The 19,174-nt window shown below is 42.9% G+C and overlaps 1 protein-coding gene across 8 annotated transcripts in view; it reads left to right on the top strand.

The window, feature by feature from the left end:
• Positions 1 to 19,174, top strand: part of raraa (retinoic acid receptor, alpha a) — a 145,707-nt gene that overhangs the window by 63,017 nt on the left and 63,516 nt on the right. For all 8 annotated transcript variants that reach the window (XM_035145577.2, XM_035145575.2, XM_047338269.1 and 5 more), the window contains one exon: positions 1,905 to 2,716. In XM_035145577.2, the coding sequence (XP_035001468.1) occupies positions 2,563 to 2,716 (154 nt within the window). In that variant the 5' untranslated portion in view covers positions 1,905 to 2,562. The remainder of the gene's footprint in view (positions 1 to 1,904; positions 2,717 to 19,174) is intronic.

Genomic DNA, 19,174 nt, shown 5'->3' with positions numbered 1-19,174 from the left:
AAGTAATTACTCATTTCTCTTATGTGCAGGTGTATAGTTACACACATGCACACACATGGTCAGGTCTTGCACTGAGCCCATAAGGAATCAGCTTTCAGACAGTTACACCCAAAGAATGTCCCTGTAATCAAAGATGGTTATGATGAACCTGGGCCGCTGCCTAGACAAAGACTCCAACATTGTTTGTTTAGAGATAACACGGTTTCATTTATAGTTTCTAAATGTTTTATAACACATCAAATGCTCCAGTGAAACTGGTGTTCAGTGACAAATAAGTGTTAGAATGATGATAAACTTGTTCGAAATAATTTTTTAGGATGCATCAGGTTTGTTCAAATTTACAGTTTTTGTTAATATTGCTTTAATGTCGTTTAAAATGATTGAGTGTGCCTGAAAATGCTCATTTTGAAATCACACACGGAAATTGATTTTATTAGCCATCCATTCATTTTATATACATGATGATACTCAGAAACCCACTCCCAAGATTCTAAAGGATCTTAACCAAGAACTTCCTTTCTATGAGATGACAGTGCCAACCACTGCCCTGTTAGAATCATCTCTAAATTTGAAATTGTTTTGTGTTTTTGCAATATTGACAGACAATATTTATGTCACTGTGATAGTGTTGCATTTTATTCTGACTTTATATTTAATTTTCATAGATGTTATTTTTTTTTTATAAAAAAATGAAGATTGCCTGGTTTATTGACACAATCGAAGAACCACGTGTTGAGTTAAAATTTCGAAGTAACCACAAACAATGATGCCTTGAGAAAGTTATTCCTCTTGGTAACTATTGAGTTGTTTCTCAACATTTATTTCATGACTTTTATTGTTTTTTGGACTTTTTGGACCCCACCACATTATTAATGCACCAAATTATGCAATATATTTTGTAAGAACGGTGTTCATCTCTCCAGTAGAGTTTCAGAGGCTTTCAGAGGCATAGATGAATTATGCTTTTTTTCCTTTCATTTGTCACCCATCTGCACAATGCTGCCACCAGCGCTCCCCACTCCCCTGTCATACCCTGATGCTTTATGTACATCATACAAGTGGGAACAGGCACACAAACGTATCTGACTTGACCCCTCACTCTTTGCAGGAGTTCATCCATGATGTCCTGGTGTGATTCATGTTAGAGTAGCACATTCCTGAGCAGAAATACTGCTTGTGCAAAGACACATTCCCCCTGCTTATTCAGTGTGTGTGTGATGAAATGCTTCTTAGTTTTACTGCTGTGCATTGCATCCACTGACTCATAAAAGGGTCATTACAGTAAAATATAAGTTATGCTCATGTTATGACAAGCTGTTCGGAGACATAGCTCTTCTCTTACTACTGCTTATGTTGCGGTGCTTGTGATGGGCTTTATGATAATTGTGCTCTCAGGGTGTTTGTCAGTGCCCTTGTGTGAGCTCATGCTTTCTCTGATGATTCCAGGTCTGTTTGTACATGTCTTGGTCCTAATTTGGAAGTAAACTCCGCAGCAGAAATCTCTAGTGGTCCCAGAACGGCGCTTTGGGTCTCACCTCTGGCTCCTGCAACTGGTATAATTAGCAAAGTTTTCTTTTGTGTTGCTCCCTTCATTTATGTTTTGGCTCGTCTCCCACAGTATTTGTACTCTGTTACCCTTAATGAGCGCACGTATGAGCACACAAAGCGGCGCTGAGACATCACACGCCCGCTGCTCTCCTCACAGTTTTAACACTTCATTAGATAATTAAGGCGGATGGGGTGTTTTTGTAACATTTCTGATGAGACATTACCATTAATTAGCATCAAAAGACAAGCGCTGCTTTGCTCAAGTGCTTAAGTACGAAGGCAAATGATCTCTTTACCTTGTCACTGCAGCACCAAGTGATCTCTCTCTTTCTCTCTCCCTCTGTGTTTTTCCATAGGCAGAGGCTGTGCAACTCCAAAGAGGAAGCCCGTCCAAAGAGAAGAGCTTTGTTTTGGCATCATGTGATCTGCGCATTCCCGAGCACTCTGCAGTGGAAGAGTAAACCTACGCTCCCGTGGAAGCATCGCAACCACTAGCGCCCTTATCACCACTATCACCCCGCCTCACTGCAGTCATCAAAGTCACCTGTTCTTGACTCAACTTGCCTCCTGTCTCTTTCTGCTCCTTCATCTTGAAGATAAGGAATGGCCGTGTTACTTCCCAGCCTCCCCAACGCCTCTCGCAAATAAGGCCTTTCAGTTTGTTTCACAATACCAGAGAAAGGAAGGATAAAACTCTCTACAGTCCCCTTTTATACCTCTACCCCGGGTCTCTTTTTATCTTTGTGAGTCACTCAAGCCTGAACACACACAGTCACTAAACCGGCAGGATTTTTGACATCTTCAACAGCCATTTTAAGGACCAGTTTCCAAACCATAAGGGGATTTTTACAAACTTCATCTGACAAGTCTTTTGGAATATCTACTCATGCCGCCTCCCTATGGGGGATTAAATCTGTACAGGAATCCACACTGACTCCTCTTTGGTGCTATTAGGTCTTGTTAAGGTGGTTTTTCAGTGAAGTCTGTTTGTGACTGGGGGTGGACTGAGCCATCATGGCTGGGAAGGGCAACCCGCTGCCGGGCCCCCACCTCAACGGCTTCCCTATGCCCACCTACTCCTACTTCTTTCCCCACATGTTGGGGAGCCTATCGCCTCCAGCCCTGCCAGGACTGTCCCTCAGTGGGTACAGCACCCCTTCGCCAGCCAGTAAGTAAACTATGTCTTTTGCCTTTTATTTCTGGTTCATGTTCATGCTGTCGTTATTTTTGCAGGTTAGTTTTTGAGAGACAGGCAAGATTTACTTTCCCTTGTGTGTGTCCTTGTTTGCTCTTGAAGCTGTGGCTCACTGTTTCCTGCATAACTCCCTAACAATGAGTGTGCACGTATATATGTCGTGAGAGTCTGCTTGTAAAAAGACACTTTCATTTCATCCTGTTTGGATCATTCCTAAGTAAAAATGTGTCTGTGGGTAACAGAGAGTGGTACACGCACACGCACATCGCCTCCAGCGTTAGCCTTAATTTACACGCCCACACACATCAACACACACATACACACTCAGAAACATCACAAGCAAATGAGGCAGGACAGCCAGAAAGGAGCATTGTTTATCTGGGTAACACAAATTTGGCAAGAGTTGCTCAAATAAATCTCACAAATGCTATCTCTGCAACCAACCTTCATGGTGCAACTCCTTTACACAATCAATCAAAAGCTCACTTGCAAAGTTTCTTATTTTGAAGTCAAACGAGGAGAAAAGTGCTTTTTTTCGTAAGGAAAGAGAAGCTGCTCTGTAATTTATTATTTATACTGGAGAACATTTGTTTCACCATGAACGGTGGTGGAAGAAGAATTCAGATCATTTGCTCAGGTAAAAACAGCCGAACCAGTAGTATTTATTAAGCAGAATGGCCCTTTTCAGTGTTATATATGGAAAAGAATAGCACACATTATTTCTATTATTGATGTAATGATTTATGAGCATTATGTTTATAATGAGTATCAACCTTATTGTATAGTGTACATGGTGCAGCATGGCAATAGAAGTATATGTTATGCATTATGAGAAAATGTTTAACTAATTGTTGAGTATTTTTTCCCTTTTGAAAAGGTTCTAGTTTGATGAATTATGATTTTCATACTATGAAAGACAGACTAAGAGATTAACTGATACTGTTCTCACCACAGCAGACCATTCAGCAACACACTGAATTCAAATTTGAAACAGAAATGATTGAAGCATTTGTATTGGAAATAATCGTAATACTCTGCTAGATCTTAATGTATAGAAATAATTTTTGTGCTGTCTACAAACTTTAAAGTTGAAACTCTGCAAAGCAACTCTTAATTATAGATGACACATGTAGTGGTTTAATAATTAAATCATGGAATTTAAACTCCAGTGGAGTGGAAGTATGAATTAATCCAGTTTAATATGAAATGCAGCACTGCAGATCAGAATCCCGAAAGAGCTTTGAAACTCTTCCACTGGTACAACCCCTGCCTCTCACAGCACACTGAGTAACACCGACAAACAGGCAGATAATCAATTAAACGGCACTGGCAGCAGCAGAAATATGAACTAAGGGAATGCAGTTAGTGGTGCAGATGTACAATCAGGTGGTGTGTATTGGCGTGGACAGGCCTGGCAGACCGCTGCCGCACTCTCACAGGTTCAGAGGGGGTCAGTGTATTGACTTTCTATCTGCTGGAGTTTGTGTTGGCAGCCAACATGGAGGGAAGTGAAGAACAGTTAGGGCCCAGCCCAGTCACTCCCACTTCCCCAATAGCATATACCCAGCCTCACTCACAAAGACTGGAATTCCCATCAGGTTCCTCTTTTTACACTGCTGCAAGCGTGTGTGCTTCTGTTTATGTCTCTGTGTGTGGTTGTGTGTGTGAGTGTTCACTCTCCCAGTGTTTGCCATGCAGGGCGGCAAGGTTCCTTCCCTCTTGCCTGGACAAACATTTCCTGTCTGTAAACATTGGAGAGCCATGGACACCACAGCTTCCTGACGAGCACGACTACACACACACACACACACACACACACACACACACACACACACACACACACACACACACACACACACACACACACACACACACACACACACACACACACACACACACACACACACACACACACACACACACACACACACACACACACAAACTCATGCTGGCTCATTTTATCTCACTCCTGCTCCTCCTCGCATGCAGATAACTGCAAACATAACTCACACATGGTCTCTCTCTCTCACGCACACACACACACACACACATAGCAACAGAACCACATGTGTCTTCCTCCCCTCACTTACACTCCCTGTGACACAGACATACTACCTTCCCCACTTTCTCTTCCTCCTCTACCTATCCACTTCTCTGGCAGATCATTTCTCTCACCCTCCCTCTTGCTCAAACACCTCTTTTTTTTCTTTTTTTTTCTCTTTCGCTCACATTTTCACACACTCACACTTGAAGCCAAGCCATTACCGACTCCGTTCAATGCCGAGCAGTGACGAAAGAGAGAAAGACAGAGAGTGAGTGCTGAGGGAGGGGTGGGGGAGCAAGAGAAGGGGAGAGAGAGAGAGAGAGAGAGAGAATCTGGTTGTGTGGAGCTTACAGAATGTCAGATTGGAGGCAAGAAAGCCTGCACCACTACCTGTATGTGTTTGTGTAGAATTTGTGTTTGTGCAGATAGTTGATATAGCTTGACCTTGCGATTGTTGATTTTTCCTGCTATTGTCCAGAATAATAGTTTTGTCCTCGCTATTATGACTTTTCAATGGTCATGTTGTAGATGCTGTGCAGTGCATGTACATTTAAAATATTCGTTATGGTCCTATCTGGGAAATGAAGGACACATGGTGACATGATTTGATTCCCCACCAGTTGATCCAATCCTTGTCTGGTTTGTGAACACCCACATTTATCATTTATTTATTTGAATCGGGGAAGAGAAACAAATGAGAATGATTAAATTAGAATGAAATTAAAGTTACGAGCTTGGGATCTGAAGGAGACTTCCCCATGGAGCCTATGGACACTGGTGGTGGTGATGAGGAGGAATTGGGGCACGTAGCTGGGAAGACTCATGAAGGCTTCTGATTTGATGGTTGAAAGGAGATGACCGGTTATCTAGAGTTGAGGTGGTTCAGGGGTGGAGGTGGGTCACCAGGTGATCGATTTAATGAGTCTAAATGACAATTAAAGTGAATGAGCAGCGTTTCGGTTGATGCATGCTATGCATACGTGTTAGTCCAACGTTAGGAGGCATGTATAAGAAGATAGTCTTCCTGACTGAACTTTCGCTTCACTTCATTTTTCCTCTAAGTGAGCTAGAAGTATAATGGATGATGTGAACAGTCATAGAGTTTAGATGCTGAACCTTTTTCTGTCTTCTTTTCTTTCTGGTCTCTCTCTTTTGTTCATACTCATCTTCCTCCAATGTGTTCTCAAAGTCGTCCACCTCTTCTTCCTCAGCTTCTTTTAGCAAATCACAATAGACCAATTATTTGGACCATGCAGAGAGCAGAAGGGTAATGTCAGCCTATAACACACTCTTTCTGTGTGTGTTTGTGGGTGTTTGTGTGTGTGTGTCTCCAGCTAGAGACTCCTGGGTTATGTCTTCACATCACATTATCTGGAAATCATCAGGTTAGGTTATGCACCAGAGCAGATCGGTTTCAGATATTGATATTACATTTATTGCCTGAAGCTTTATTAGTTAACTGAATATTATCACTATGGATTGATCACACGCACACACATACAAACGCGCACGCTGCTGCATTGAACAAATATCCACATCCAACAACATGGGCTCATTACACCCACACAGATATGCACACATTTCATTAGCGTTTTTGATTAAATCCTTGACGCCACACGCCTGTATGAATACAAAACTGTCTTCCCATAGCAGCCTAACTATTGATCCTGTTATTATCACTAAAGCCCTCTGCTGTCTGTCACCAGCTCGAACACTGTGCTATTACATTAGCATGGTGTTATGAGGGATCATAATGAATGGAGCCAGCTTGCTACCTGCTGCCACAGCGGACTAATTGGCTTTTCCCCACAGAGCGCTCTTGTTTCCGCAGCCACAGTAATTGCTTGGTACAGGAGCGTTTCCTACTGTGGCTAACACACATAAGCACCATCGCCTTTGACTTATTAGGGGGCACAAAATGGCATTTATGAATGTACTTTTGGACCAGTAGGAGAGATATGAAAGGATATTTTCAGACCTCAAGGAAGCTTGTGTGTGTGCGTGTCACCTATCCCGTATCCCATTAAGCAGCCGGTGGTGGAATGCATTGACCATGGGTAAATATGGATATGGTAATGTTGGCCAAAGTGTGTGTTTGTGAGCATGTGTGCACTGGTTTCTGGACAGACAGGTGGTTCCTCTCTGCCCCGGTGGTCTGCAGGAATCAAGGGAGCATGTCAGTACACTCCATGGGTGGCAAAAACACACACACACTCACACTTACTTTAACATACACACACAAGGCTCGTGGATAAGGATAATGACTTGAGGAACTCTTGCGATGTGCTCCCCTTTGGCAGCAATCCAAAGTGTGTGTGAATACCACGCAAGCATGCACTCTATTGACTGAGGCAATTTTTTTCAATCAGGCTACCAGGTACCAGCCGTTTAGCCACTTCAGAAGGACGCACACACACACTCACACAGAAACAGCACCTCTGGGGAGCTGCTTGTCATTATTGGAAAGTCATTTGAGGGGTGCCGATACTCTTGATGGTGAGGACGCAGGCTTATTAAACATGGTGTGTAAAACACATCTAGCATGGCAGCGTAGCACTCATTCACCCGGGCTTAATGACCTTGTTAATTAACTACAGAGCACTGGGAGGCTGAGAAATGAGCACAAGGACTGTCCTATTCTTAAATTTTCAAAGAAGTAATTGTCTCTGATGCTACTTTGAGATAATTGCCACATCACAAGTAGCTGAAGTAGTTGTATCCTTTGTGCTGAACCAGATAAGAAATAAGTTAGTTTCAAAAGGTTTAATGCATGTCTTAATTGTAACGAATCAAAACATAAAGGTTACAACTTTCTCCACCGACTATTTAGATAATTCTGTTCCTGTTTCTCTGAAAGCACATAAAACTATTTTTTTAAAAACATGAATAGTCTTTTGATGTTTTTTTAAAATAAATTAATCCAGAATAACATGATTATTATGACCATATTTTCATTATTACTGAATTATTGTACATATGTTAGACAAATGTTTGTACATTAATGCACTGTACATGTAACTGCAGCCTCAACCAACAGGAAATTACAGTAATAAGGGAAAAAAGTGAATTACTTACAAATTATTTATTTAACAACAATGTCAAGACAAAGTTTGCATTTTAAAGCCGAGTTGACACGACGGCATGGGTCAAACTTTTCTGTTTGAGCACTAAAGAAAACTAAGCAAGCCAAACCGAACCCAACAGATATTCTGAGCCTGATGCAGTTAATATGAGCTGCACTGAGTTTGTGTTACCCTGTCCCTCACAGATGTGGTTATTACTTGATTTCCCCAATTACAGACATGTGCAGTGTATAAAGAGCCCTGATTGGCTGGAGTTGGCTAGAGTTATCGATGACTCTGTCTAGATTTCCAGCAGGTTGAAATCTGATCGCAGTCGGCGACGCATCTATGACAAGTTGATGGTGAGCCTCTGAAATAACGTCTTTTAAGTTGTTGCCGATTGCCAAATTGGGTGGAAAATTGCATTGTGTGAACATGGCTTAAGAGAACATTGCTCCAAAACATAGATAAACATTATCTTGCTCATTGCTGATTGTCATTCTTTTGCATATGGCTTCTAGATTATAGTTACAGTCAATATAGAAGCACAGAGAAGCAGACTTAATCCCTGTCCATCCACCTGCCCAAACTCTGTGCTCCTACTTCCCAACTTTGTGCATAAAGGGCACATTGCTCAAAACGAATGTAATTATAGAGGACACAAAGCTGAGGCAGGAAAACACACTCCATCTTGTGCAGATATTGAAAAAAAGATGTAGACGCTATGAATGCTATACCAAACTGAATTAGACAATAACTCAGTGCTGCTCTAATCAATACTGATGCTCGAGTAATTACAAACTATGTTATGCTCCTGGCCTCACATCTTACTGGCAGCAACAGTCCACAAGGATACACCAGTGTCACTATACATTAGGTGGTGCGGGTTTATGTGTACATCTGATTGTGAGGGGCCAAGATGGGGATTTTGTTGTGGATCAAAGTGTGTGTGTGTAGGAACACGCCTGGCGGAGAGAAGAAATAGGGTGAAAGCAAAGGGGTGAACAAAAATATGAGAGAGGCCGACAGAGAAGCAGGGAGATAGAGATGCAAGCCTTTCTGTGCAGATGTGACAGAAGTGAGAGCCCTGGGCGCGCACACACACACACACACACACACACACACACACACACACACACACACACACACACACACACACACACACACACACACACACACACTTACACACACTTACACACACACAGGCTTTGGCAACACCCGTGTCCTGTGCCAGCCTCATGTGCCAGCAAGCTTTGCCAAGAGGGGCTCCCTCAAGAAAACACATCACCTTCTCCACCGGCCCTCTGGTCTTCCCCCGTATCTATCCCTCCTCACCCCCTTCTCTTTTGGCCTCTATTTTTCTCTTGTTCTCTCCCCCTCATTTCTTCAGCTCCAATCTTCTTCCCGCCCTCCATCACTACTTTCTGGGTATTTTTCCTCTTTTCTTGCCTCATTCATCCACACAGCTTTCTTTCATCTCGTAAGCCCAGATACCTTAGGCCAGTCTTATACTTTCAGCACGTGTAAGTGTCTAAATGAATACAAAAATGAAATGAAATGAAATGTAAGCACACAAGGGTTCTGTGGGATGTAAAAGTCGTCATCAGAGTATGTACAGCATCTGAGTTTTCTCCAGGTAGTCTGGCTTTCTCCTAAGACTTACAGATTTGTGTTTTAGGTTAATTGGAGACCATCAGATGGAATGTGAGAGTGAATGGTTGTTTGTTTCTGTATGTCAGCCCTGCGTTACACGGTCAACCTATCCAGGATGTAATGGATCGGTGGAAGGGCTCTAGCTGTCACTCTCCCTTCCAATTAGTTTTCCACACCGGTTCCACGACAAGGGTTCTAGCTGCACATGAGTTGAAAAACAAAAATGGATGCTGAAACTCAAGTGAATCCATGTGAGGACATCTTGCACTACCCTCAACAATTCATCTTTAATAGAATATAAAGACATCAATGTCTTGGCTTATGCATTGGTTTTGGGCTGTGCATTGATTGCCATTTGACTTGATTCATAGTGCGTATGCTTAGAATATATACTGTACAGTAGACTCTGAACTACTCCACATGTGGAACGTGGACTCAAGTGGAGTCTAATACAAACAACTATGTGTCTATGATGTCAGCAGCTGTTCGTTTACATGTCTGCAATGGAGTATAACCCAGGGCTCCCCACTTCTCTCTCTCTCATTTACTATGATCCCTCTTTCTTCCCACCCTCCCTTTCTCCACCTTAGGACTTGACAGAGCTATCATTACCCTGCCACCTATTTACTCGCAGCCTGTTATTTTCCATTTGCTTTGAGGAGACCCAGGGCCAAATCGCTGCCCAGAATACTAGATCCTTGCCACAGGATTTATCCCAGAGTGGCTTGGCAAGTGTGGTCCACTATCCCTACAACCCCCAACCCCCCTTTTTCTCATCCCGTCTCTCTCTCTCTCACTCTCACTCCCTGTCTTTCTTTCTATAGGTTTTTTCCCTTCCATGGCTGCTTATGCAAATACAGTCCTTCCTTTTTAAAGAGCTGTCTATTCATAATCCGATGGATGGCTCCATTTTCAGAGTGATACACATACTCACACATACACACATACACACACGCAAAGAAAGGCACCACTCGCTCTATTAGGAATACAAGGACACACGCTATCTCTCATGAACATTCACACTAACTGGCACATACATGCGCACATACATGCACACATGCGTACAGTTACACACACACACGCTGACACACGAGCACAGAGAGAAAACCCTCCTCTGCAGCATGGGTGTTATGTTTTGAGCGGCGAGCGCTTTAAGCTGTAGTTGGGCCATAACAGCTTCAAAACTAGCAGACTGTCGCCAGCAGCCATGCAGCACTCAGTTGGGTAAACACTGGCATAATCTAAATCTCTCTCTGATGTGCCAGCGTATCTCTATTTCGGCTCTCTTCAAAGGCCCCGCAAGGAAGTCAAGACAAGGGTAAAACGATAAGAACCCCCCTTTTTCCCTCTCTCTTTCTCTATGGCTTTCCTATCCTTTGCTTCAACCCACTCTCGCACTGACCCTCTTCTCCTCCCTTTTATCTCTTTTATTCCCGCCCCAAAACACACACACACTCGCACACATGCACACACACAAATATATCTATCTTCTTATGCCCTTTTTGCAGCACCCATTGCACACAGCCATAATTCACACTGCCGCATACATTCAAATGTCAATGGCTCTCTCACAGGCATCATTCCTCTATTGTCCTTTGATAAGCAGCAGGAATGACAGCATCTGTAAAATATAGGGCAGTTACCTAATGGAAGGAGATGAAGGAGGGAAGGAAAGGAGGGAGCTGAGGAAAGTTTCTCAGAGGTTATGCAGTTTTGCCCTGCACAGCTCAAGAGAGTGATTGAATTATCAAGCAGAGCTTTGCTTGTTGTCCGAGGGGGTTTCAGAGGAAAAGCCCTTTTCTCTGCGGCTAATGTGCTTTTTCAGCCTAGCACAATGGCTAGCTGTGTTGCGCAAAGGGGCTAAGAGAGCTCTGTTCAGCCAAGGCTTATGGGGCCACCAGCTCTCTTTTGGCAACTCTATAAGGGGCCCCTGGCTACACTTAACCTCAGGCTTGTTAGCTAGCATTAGCACATAGCCACCTTTGAGTGCAAAGATAATGCACTTGAGGCAGCATGAGCACATTGCAGGGCGAAGCGTACCACTTAACCAATGCAAAATGAATTGTGCTGTGTTTAGATCATCATTAGTATTCAAGAGACTAGAGACCACACACGCATGTAAAGCTGTGCAACCTTCTGAATCAGTCTGATGTACTCATTACTCTTTTCAGTTTTGGTACAGCTTTGTTATGGCACATTTTTACTCAGCCTCGTGCTCCTGCTGCCTTTTTCCGTCTGGATGTGAATTATCATATCAAGTTGAGTCGTGAACACTCAAATAAAGGAAACCCTCAAAGCAAATTAAATGTCATCTTTAGAAACATTTCTCATTCATTGTTAAGAAAAGACATCACTTTCCTCATACTGTACATCCCTGCACCTCCTCTTTTCAGTCTGAAACGCTCTGGTCTAGCTCCTGTCTCTTTCAGGCCCCCCTAACCTCTGTTCCGATTGGCCAGCTGGCCCACTCTGGATGGATTGGTCAACAGCTTCCAGTGCATGTAGGAAATGTTTGGGGGAGAGCCAGACTAGCTGCCAGGCGTACATTATGTAAATGTTGGGCATTATGATGTCATGTGACATCACACTGGTGCAGACGTATCGGTCAGACTTTTGACGAGGTGTTTTAGGAGCTTCAGGAGCAGTGTATTCTGTGTATTTCTTTAGAGTTTTTACATTAACAAAAACCTACAAAATATCCCAAAAGGAAAGATAAACTGAAAAAAAATCTAATTTAATGTGCTGTGGAGATCATTAGTGAGGGATCTGATAACATTTTAGGTGTAAATACAAACAGTTAGTGAATTCAGTCTTTAAATACAAGACTTAAACATAGAAAATCTAATGGATGTGCCAGAAATGAATAGATATTTGGTTCTGTTGTTTTTACTTTGATCAAAGGAAAAATAAACATGGACACATGTGCTCCAGACGGGATTAAAATCACCAATCAAAACTTCATCAAATCAACGAGCTTTCCCCTGCATTAATAAATTCCATGTGGATAGTGTTTCCTGTGCGAATGTGCTGCATGAAACACAAATGTGGGGTCTAGTTTCTTATATTATATGAGGTCCACAGATGATTCTGGTTTTATTATACTGAGCAAAATATGACTTAACTTTTCCACTCTTTTCCTTTTGAGTTATCAAGTGTGTGTCGACAGCCTGACATTCCTAGAATTCAATTTCTGGGCTTCAAAACATTAACTGCAGCCTCATTTTCTCTCTCTTTACTTTGCATGCTCTCTTTTCACTCTGTGGCCTTCTCTCCTTTTGTGTTAACCTGTGATCAGTGTGAAGAGGCACTTAAAGCCTGGGCTGACGCTCTCGACATCTGATAAGTCGTTTTCATACATGACTTTGCCTTCACACAAGCACAACACAGCAGGAGGTTCTCTGCACAGACGCGTTCGCAAAAACAAAAAATCCTCTACATTATTCAGACGAGAGGTGGAGCAGCCGGGTGCAGCAGGCAGGGGCAGAAAGTGACGTATTAATTCCGCTGCTGAGATCACGTGATCAGGTTTACAGCACCCCGACACCGTCGTCAGCTCTTATCACCACAAACTCTCTAGACATCTTCGTCAGTGTCTTCTACTTGTATGATGCCGCTTTTTCACCGGGAGATATTTGTTTTCTTCATTTTTGCATCTGTCGCGTGTTAGAAGCGTAATCAACCCCCCCACTCGCTCGCTGTGTTCACACATCAAATTCTCCTGACTTTCTATGGACTTTATACCAGGGGGCCAGGCGGAGAAAATCAGTAGAAACACACACATTCAGGGAGTATGAGTGTGATTAGTGACACATCTTTACTCTCCATTTGAAATTGCCTTCGAAAAACAACTGGTGTGTATTATGCCTTGATTAGTCCCCTAATTTGGCCTGTCCCATGCAACAAACAGATGTTCACACACTCTTACAGTCGCAGCAGCTTCAGAACTGTGTGCCCGGAGCACGCTGTTACTGTGGCCTTTTTAGTCCTTGGGCTGTTTTTATTACTGTCACTGTCATAACCTAATTATTCTGAGCTATATAACAAAAAGTGAAGTGGCCATGATATACCTCTTCAGTGGTAGCCTCCCTGCCATGGATTATGTCTTGATTATCTTCTGTTTTTAACCCAGTGTTATGTAAGATGTATTTGACTGTGAGGGATTTTCAGTGTAGCTCTCTCACACAAACTTTGTCCACTAACACAGACAAACATGCGGGAATACTCAATAACAGACTGTCCAAATTGGAATTGCTGCAGACAACCAGCTCGTGGTTTTCGCATATCTCGTCTCCCTCCTGGTTGTCGAAGCTTACACAATACGCATTGACGAAGCACCAGCACTGCATAGTTACACAACAACAGCAACAAGCCTTTTGATCAGCCGCTTGTTTTGTGTACACTGTGTGCTGAAGAAAAACCATAAACAGGCTAAATCTCCCACAGCAAGGTATTCAAGGAAAGCTGCGGTTTGTCATCGGAAACGCTCTTCTGAGGGTCAGGAGAGGCCAAACCAGCCGCACTTGGTCAGCTGTCAGGGGTCATCCTGCTTCAAATGAAGCGCTTGTTGGAGGGTTCAAACAGCATCAGAAACCTCTTTCCCTTGAAAGAGGATGAAACAGTGTCTCAATGTGTGCTCCAGTCCCCAATTTTAAATGATTATTGCTTCAAACCGCCTTCCAATGTAGCTGTTTGAAAAAGCCATAAACACATCGTTAACCAAACGTATTTGGGAGAAAACAGATTATCTTTAAAGTTTTGATCCAAGCTCTCTTATAAACATTCATGCTTTACAGCACAACTTTGGCTCTGGCTAATGCTACACTAAAATAAATCACTTATTCTTCACTGCTCTAAACAGTACAGTACTTACTAGGGACAGTGCAGCGCAAATGTTGTTGTGGAGTGGTGAAGAAAAGAAATTGTTTCTGGGAAAAGAAAAAATGCTGTTTGGGTGAAAATATACTTTAAAGACTTGGTATCAGATTGATACATATATTTGCGTACTCCCTGGCATTTTGGGCAGTATCAGAGGCATTTCCAGTGCTGGTTTCAGTATCATAACATCTCTGCTTAAAATCTGACCATTGAAAAACTAATAGAAATGATGGCTAGAATAAAAAAAAAGGTCCAAGTTGTATTAAGTGAGCACTTGCTCTCAGGCTCTGACTCACACATACTCATGTCTATGAGTCTGTGGTGTGACACCCTGTTTAAAAGAGGACATCTGAAAGGTGACTGATCACAGAGAAAGTCACAGATCGACACCGCATACCTAAGGTCAAACTCAAGACCTGCCTCTCTGACCCTGAGCCCCCTCTAATCGTTCATTCTTTGAAAGAAAGAGACAGGACTGAAGATGCGGTTAAAAAGGGAGAGAAAGATCAAGCGCGAATGAGGGAAGTAAATGGCCCCTGCAGGCATCCTAAATCACAGCAGGCCCAGACACAGCCTTCACCAAAGAATCAGTAGCAGATTCACATGTTACACAAATGACCACGGACTTTACTCAAATACCTCCAGCAAGATGCAGGTGGGGGGATTGCTTTTATCTTTTTTTTCAGATCCACTTTATCCAGAAATCAATCCTGCTGCCTGTTTCTTTGATGTGTGTCTGCATGCAATTGTGCAAATGCAGTTTTAAATGATGTCAGCTGACTTGTTTATGCCCGAGACTGTACGTTAAATGTCTGTGTTTACAGTTAACACAGAGAAGAGGAGGAACAGAGGGAGGCAGAGGTCAGGCTGTGGCGGAGATGGGATTTCGCTGATTCAATATTTACTCATCAAACAGAGCTATTTCCTGTAAGCACTTGGCCAAACTCTTGCTCTCAGCACCTCAGATCTCAATCTACCTTTGGTTTTATCCCACTCAGGTCGTCTTTCTGGCCTGTCTTAGATTTTCAAAGTACTTGTTTTCCCTCCCCAGCCTACGCATCTTCTTTCTCCTCTCTATCTCCCCCCACTGTAAGCCCTTCATCTTTCTCTTCCTTTATATTTTTCATTCTTTCCGTCTTTCCATCTCCATCCCCACCATCCAAAAGAGCAGCATCCATCTTTCCACCCACCCACCTATCTAGCCAGGCATTCCTAGAGGCTGTGAGATTCAAATAAGGGAAGATAGTTGAGCTGTGTACACAGTGTGTGAGGGAGTTGGTTTGACTTGGTTTGCCTTAAGTATTTTACTAACTGAGTTTCTCATGGGTGTGTGCAGGATGTGTTTTAGCATTTGGCCAGGAAAAGTCCACACCTTTAAAGTTTGTTTGCGTTTTTTTCATCTTTGAGGTTTGGTTGTTAAACAAAAGTGGTATATACTGTATATCTGTGTGCATGTGCCACAGTTGTGAACAGAGCAAAGCCAGTGAGTGCATGTTTCTGGACTGCATTAGGTGGTTTTTTGCTGGGAAGACAAGTATATGGCCTTTCGGCTCCTCCCCCGCCCAATGCTGAAAAAAGAAAGCACTCAGTCCTGGCAGATGTGTTGTCAAAGCCAGCGCCTCTCAGACCTTTGAAAAATAGCCTTTATGTCAAAACCAGATCACTTGGACAGAAGGTGCACATGGAAAGTAGTGGAAGAGCTCCAGGGGAAAACGTTTTGAGGGGAATATTTTAAGTCTTTATCATGAAGGTAGTCGTCTGTCTGTCGACACGTTTGCTCTGGCTGCTCGTACTGTATGCCCAGAAGCTGACGTAGTTTTCCCTTTTGGTGCTTTGTGTGCGCGTGTCTGCACGGGCATGCACATCTGTCCATTTCTTACTTTGTGTGTTTGGCTGTGGACTAAAAAAACCATCCCGCCCAAAGTTGAGCCATTTTGCTGTAGCTGAATAGACTCCTCGAATAGGCCTCGAACTAGGAGGAGCGTCCTTGGACATTCATTTAGAGACCTCTTCCCTTTTTCTCTCCATAAACAGTGCTGTTGTTGTCCACTCTGAGGTCAAGAGCTCTTACTGCTCTTACTGCTCTTAGCCCCCGCTTCCTTTATTTTCTCTCATGTTAATGGCCGGCCTTTGGAGATGGGGAATTAATTGTATGGTCAAAATGTAATACTGGCACTAATAAGTAGTCTTTATATAGCAAAAGCAATTTTGTATTGCACAACTATAGTGACTGGAAACAGGGGTAATCACCTGAGCTTAGTCTATGCTCGCCATTCCTACTTACGCACAGCAGCTCTCACAATTTACATCATTTCCACTAGTTTTTCTAACCTTGGCGTATGCTGCTCCACTAGCGCAACATGAATGGAGCTGGAATCTGCAAACAGGTCTTTGGAGCATAGAGATTCCCAGATGTCTCCTGGAGGAAGATTGCAGAGACTGTCGATAAAGACAAGGGAAATTTGAAAAAAACACTTCAACTGGTTTGTCTAGGCAAAGGAGCGTCCACAAGCCGGAAGCGTTGCTCTTCGAGGAAACAAGCCGGTGCCAGAACTTTTCTGTTTGTGTTTCCTCTTCTTTGCCTTTTGCCGTCGGTGTGGTTTTATTTTTCTCAGCGGCGACACCTATCATTCAGAAAAAGACTGCACCTAGCGGAGTATGAAAAGGAGAGGCATTGTGTCGTCATCACAGTTGGCGCGTGCAATGACCAATATATCAAATATATCGACGGCTTCTGCCTCTGTACAAAGTTAACTAAAGTCCCCCTATTAGCACCAGAAGCTCCCTAAGTACTGTCTTATACTCTTAGCAGTTAGCATCTTATGTATCTAACCATCTGCTGACAGTCGCTTTATATTTTCCAAACAGACATGAGACTGATATTAATCCTCTCTTCTAACTCTAACAAATAAGCATATTTCCCAAAATGTTAAATCATCCCTTTAATCGAACGTAGCAATGAGTCATGTTCCTCTTTTCTCTTTTCAGTTGAGTTATAAGTTGGTCTGAGGATTGTTTTTGTTGTTGCCATGAGACAAATTGTTAACAAGAATTTGAATGTGAGTTTGTTTGTATCGTTTATCTGCCTCCATCCGTAGCTATTTTATTTGCCGGAGCGACCACATGCGAAGGGCTTCACAGGGCTTTTACTTTGGTCAGGAGCACCTCAGGTGTTGAGTTTCAGGACTTTGAGAAGGCAATGGAATGAATGCTTACACACAGACACACACAGACACACACACACTGAGGGAAGTTCGCTCCTCCCCTCGCAGACTTCAAAGCTAGCTGTCCCTTGAGAAACTTCAAACGCTGGGGAGGCCATTAAAAGACAAAAATTATTTTCTGTAAGGTCGTGATTTATTTGATTGAAAAATGAAACCACTAACCCAACAGACATTATTTTTCCTTCCCAGAGCCTGCTTTACCAGGCACAAACTAAATTGCTACCAGGTGGGAATCCTCTTAAGAGCAGAGAGGCTCTGCCTGAGGAGCCGGAGCTTTTTTGCTTGCTCTTGTCTTCCAGCCTCTCCTTTAAATCTATACCCCTTTATTCTGTCTCTTTGCCTCTCCATTTTTCATTAGGATGTCATTCCCTCATAAATGAATACAGCTGATTTAAACTGAACTTACAAACACACAGGAACTTGTTAGTTTTAAGCTCTTTTGTATGGCGTAGTGTGAGTGAAGTCTTGGCCTGCAGTGCTTGCAACAGCCCCCCGCGACCATCAGTCAATGGAGGAAAGATAAAAGAGGTGGAGCAGAAGTGTGCTGAGTGTGTTTGAGAGAAATGGGGCGGCGGTGAAATTCGAGTGAGAGAGCAGTGGACTTGATGGAGTGCGTGTTGTGAGACAGGTGAAAAGTTTGAGGGACTGAATTAAGAGAGTGGGTGGGTATGGAGTGTCCTCTCAAGGAGAAGAAAAGAGTTGGGAGGAAAGAGCACTTGAAAGAGATTAGAGATTGATGGAGGCAGGGATGCAGAGTCAAAGGAAAAAGGTAGATGATAATAGGCTCAGAATGTTAAATAGAATCCTTGCTAACTGAATGTTAAAAGTCACTTGTGCTAATAAAAGCTGGAAGGTATGGCTTTGGAGCTACACTTGAAATAAATACAACATTTATTACTCACAAGGACGTGTCTTTATCACAAGCAAATGTGTGTTTTGCTCCTCTCTAAAGACTTTGTAGGCAACTGTGTTTCTAACATTTGCGTCATGTTCTGCTAACGTTCTGTACACCTGCTAGAGGCTAATTTATGCTGGTTTAAGTACTAAAAGTGATATGTCTGCCCACCTACGTCCATGTGTCCTTTAAGTTGGTTGTAAAGCAATACATGCAACAGAGGGCAGTGCAGAGGCGAGAGTTTCTGCCAACAACAAATGACGGTGGAGGTGTTTGTGGTGAAAATGTAAGAGACAAAAGCAGCCACGTTGTAAACAATGGTGGCACGTTAGATCATTCAATTCATCGGGACATGTGCACGGTCAAAGTAACATCATAAAGATGCCCGTAGTTTCTCACCAACTCGCAAAGTCTGTCCTTCAAAAGTTCGACAATTGTTGAAATTTCTTCCTTGTGTCTTTTCGTGTCTATTATACTATTGGCTACACTGCCCCCCAAGATTTCCGGTGGCACTGCTCTGTTTCGTCCGTATCAGTAAGCTTTCAGAAGAAGTGCACAAGTACGAACAAAATTAGTACGGACGTAAGGCTCTGTCTGTTTTAAATGAGCATTAATGAAACTTAAGAGTGTCTGAAGATGGAGTGGCCCTAAAACTCTTGGAAAGGCATCGTCTTAAGA

Source organism: Hippoglossus stenolepis, chromosome 21 (genome assembly GCF_022539355.2).
Source record: "Hippoglossus stenolepis isolate QCI-W04-F060 chromosome 21, HSTE1.2, whole genome shotgun sequence".
Taxonomy (NCBI): Eukaryota; Metazoa; Chordata; class Actinopteri; order Pleuronectiformes; family Pleuronectidae; genus Hippoglossus; species Hippoglossus stenolepis.
This window is presented reverse-complemented; position numbering and strand designations above follow the sequence as displayed.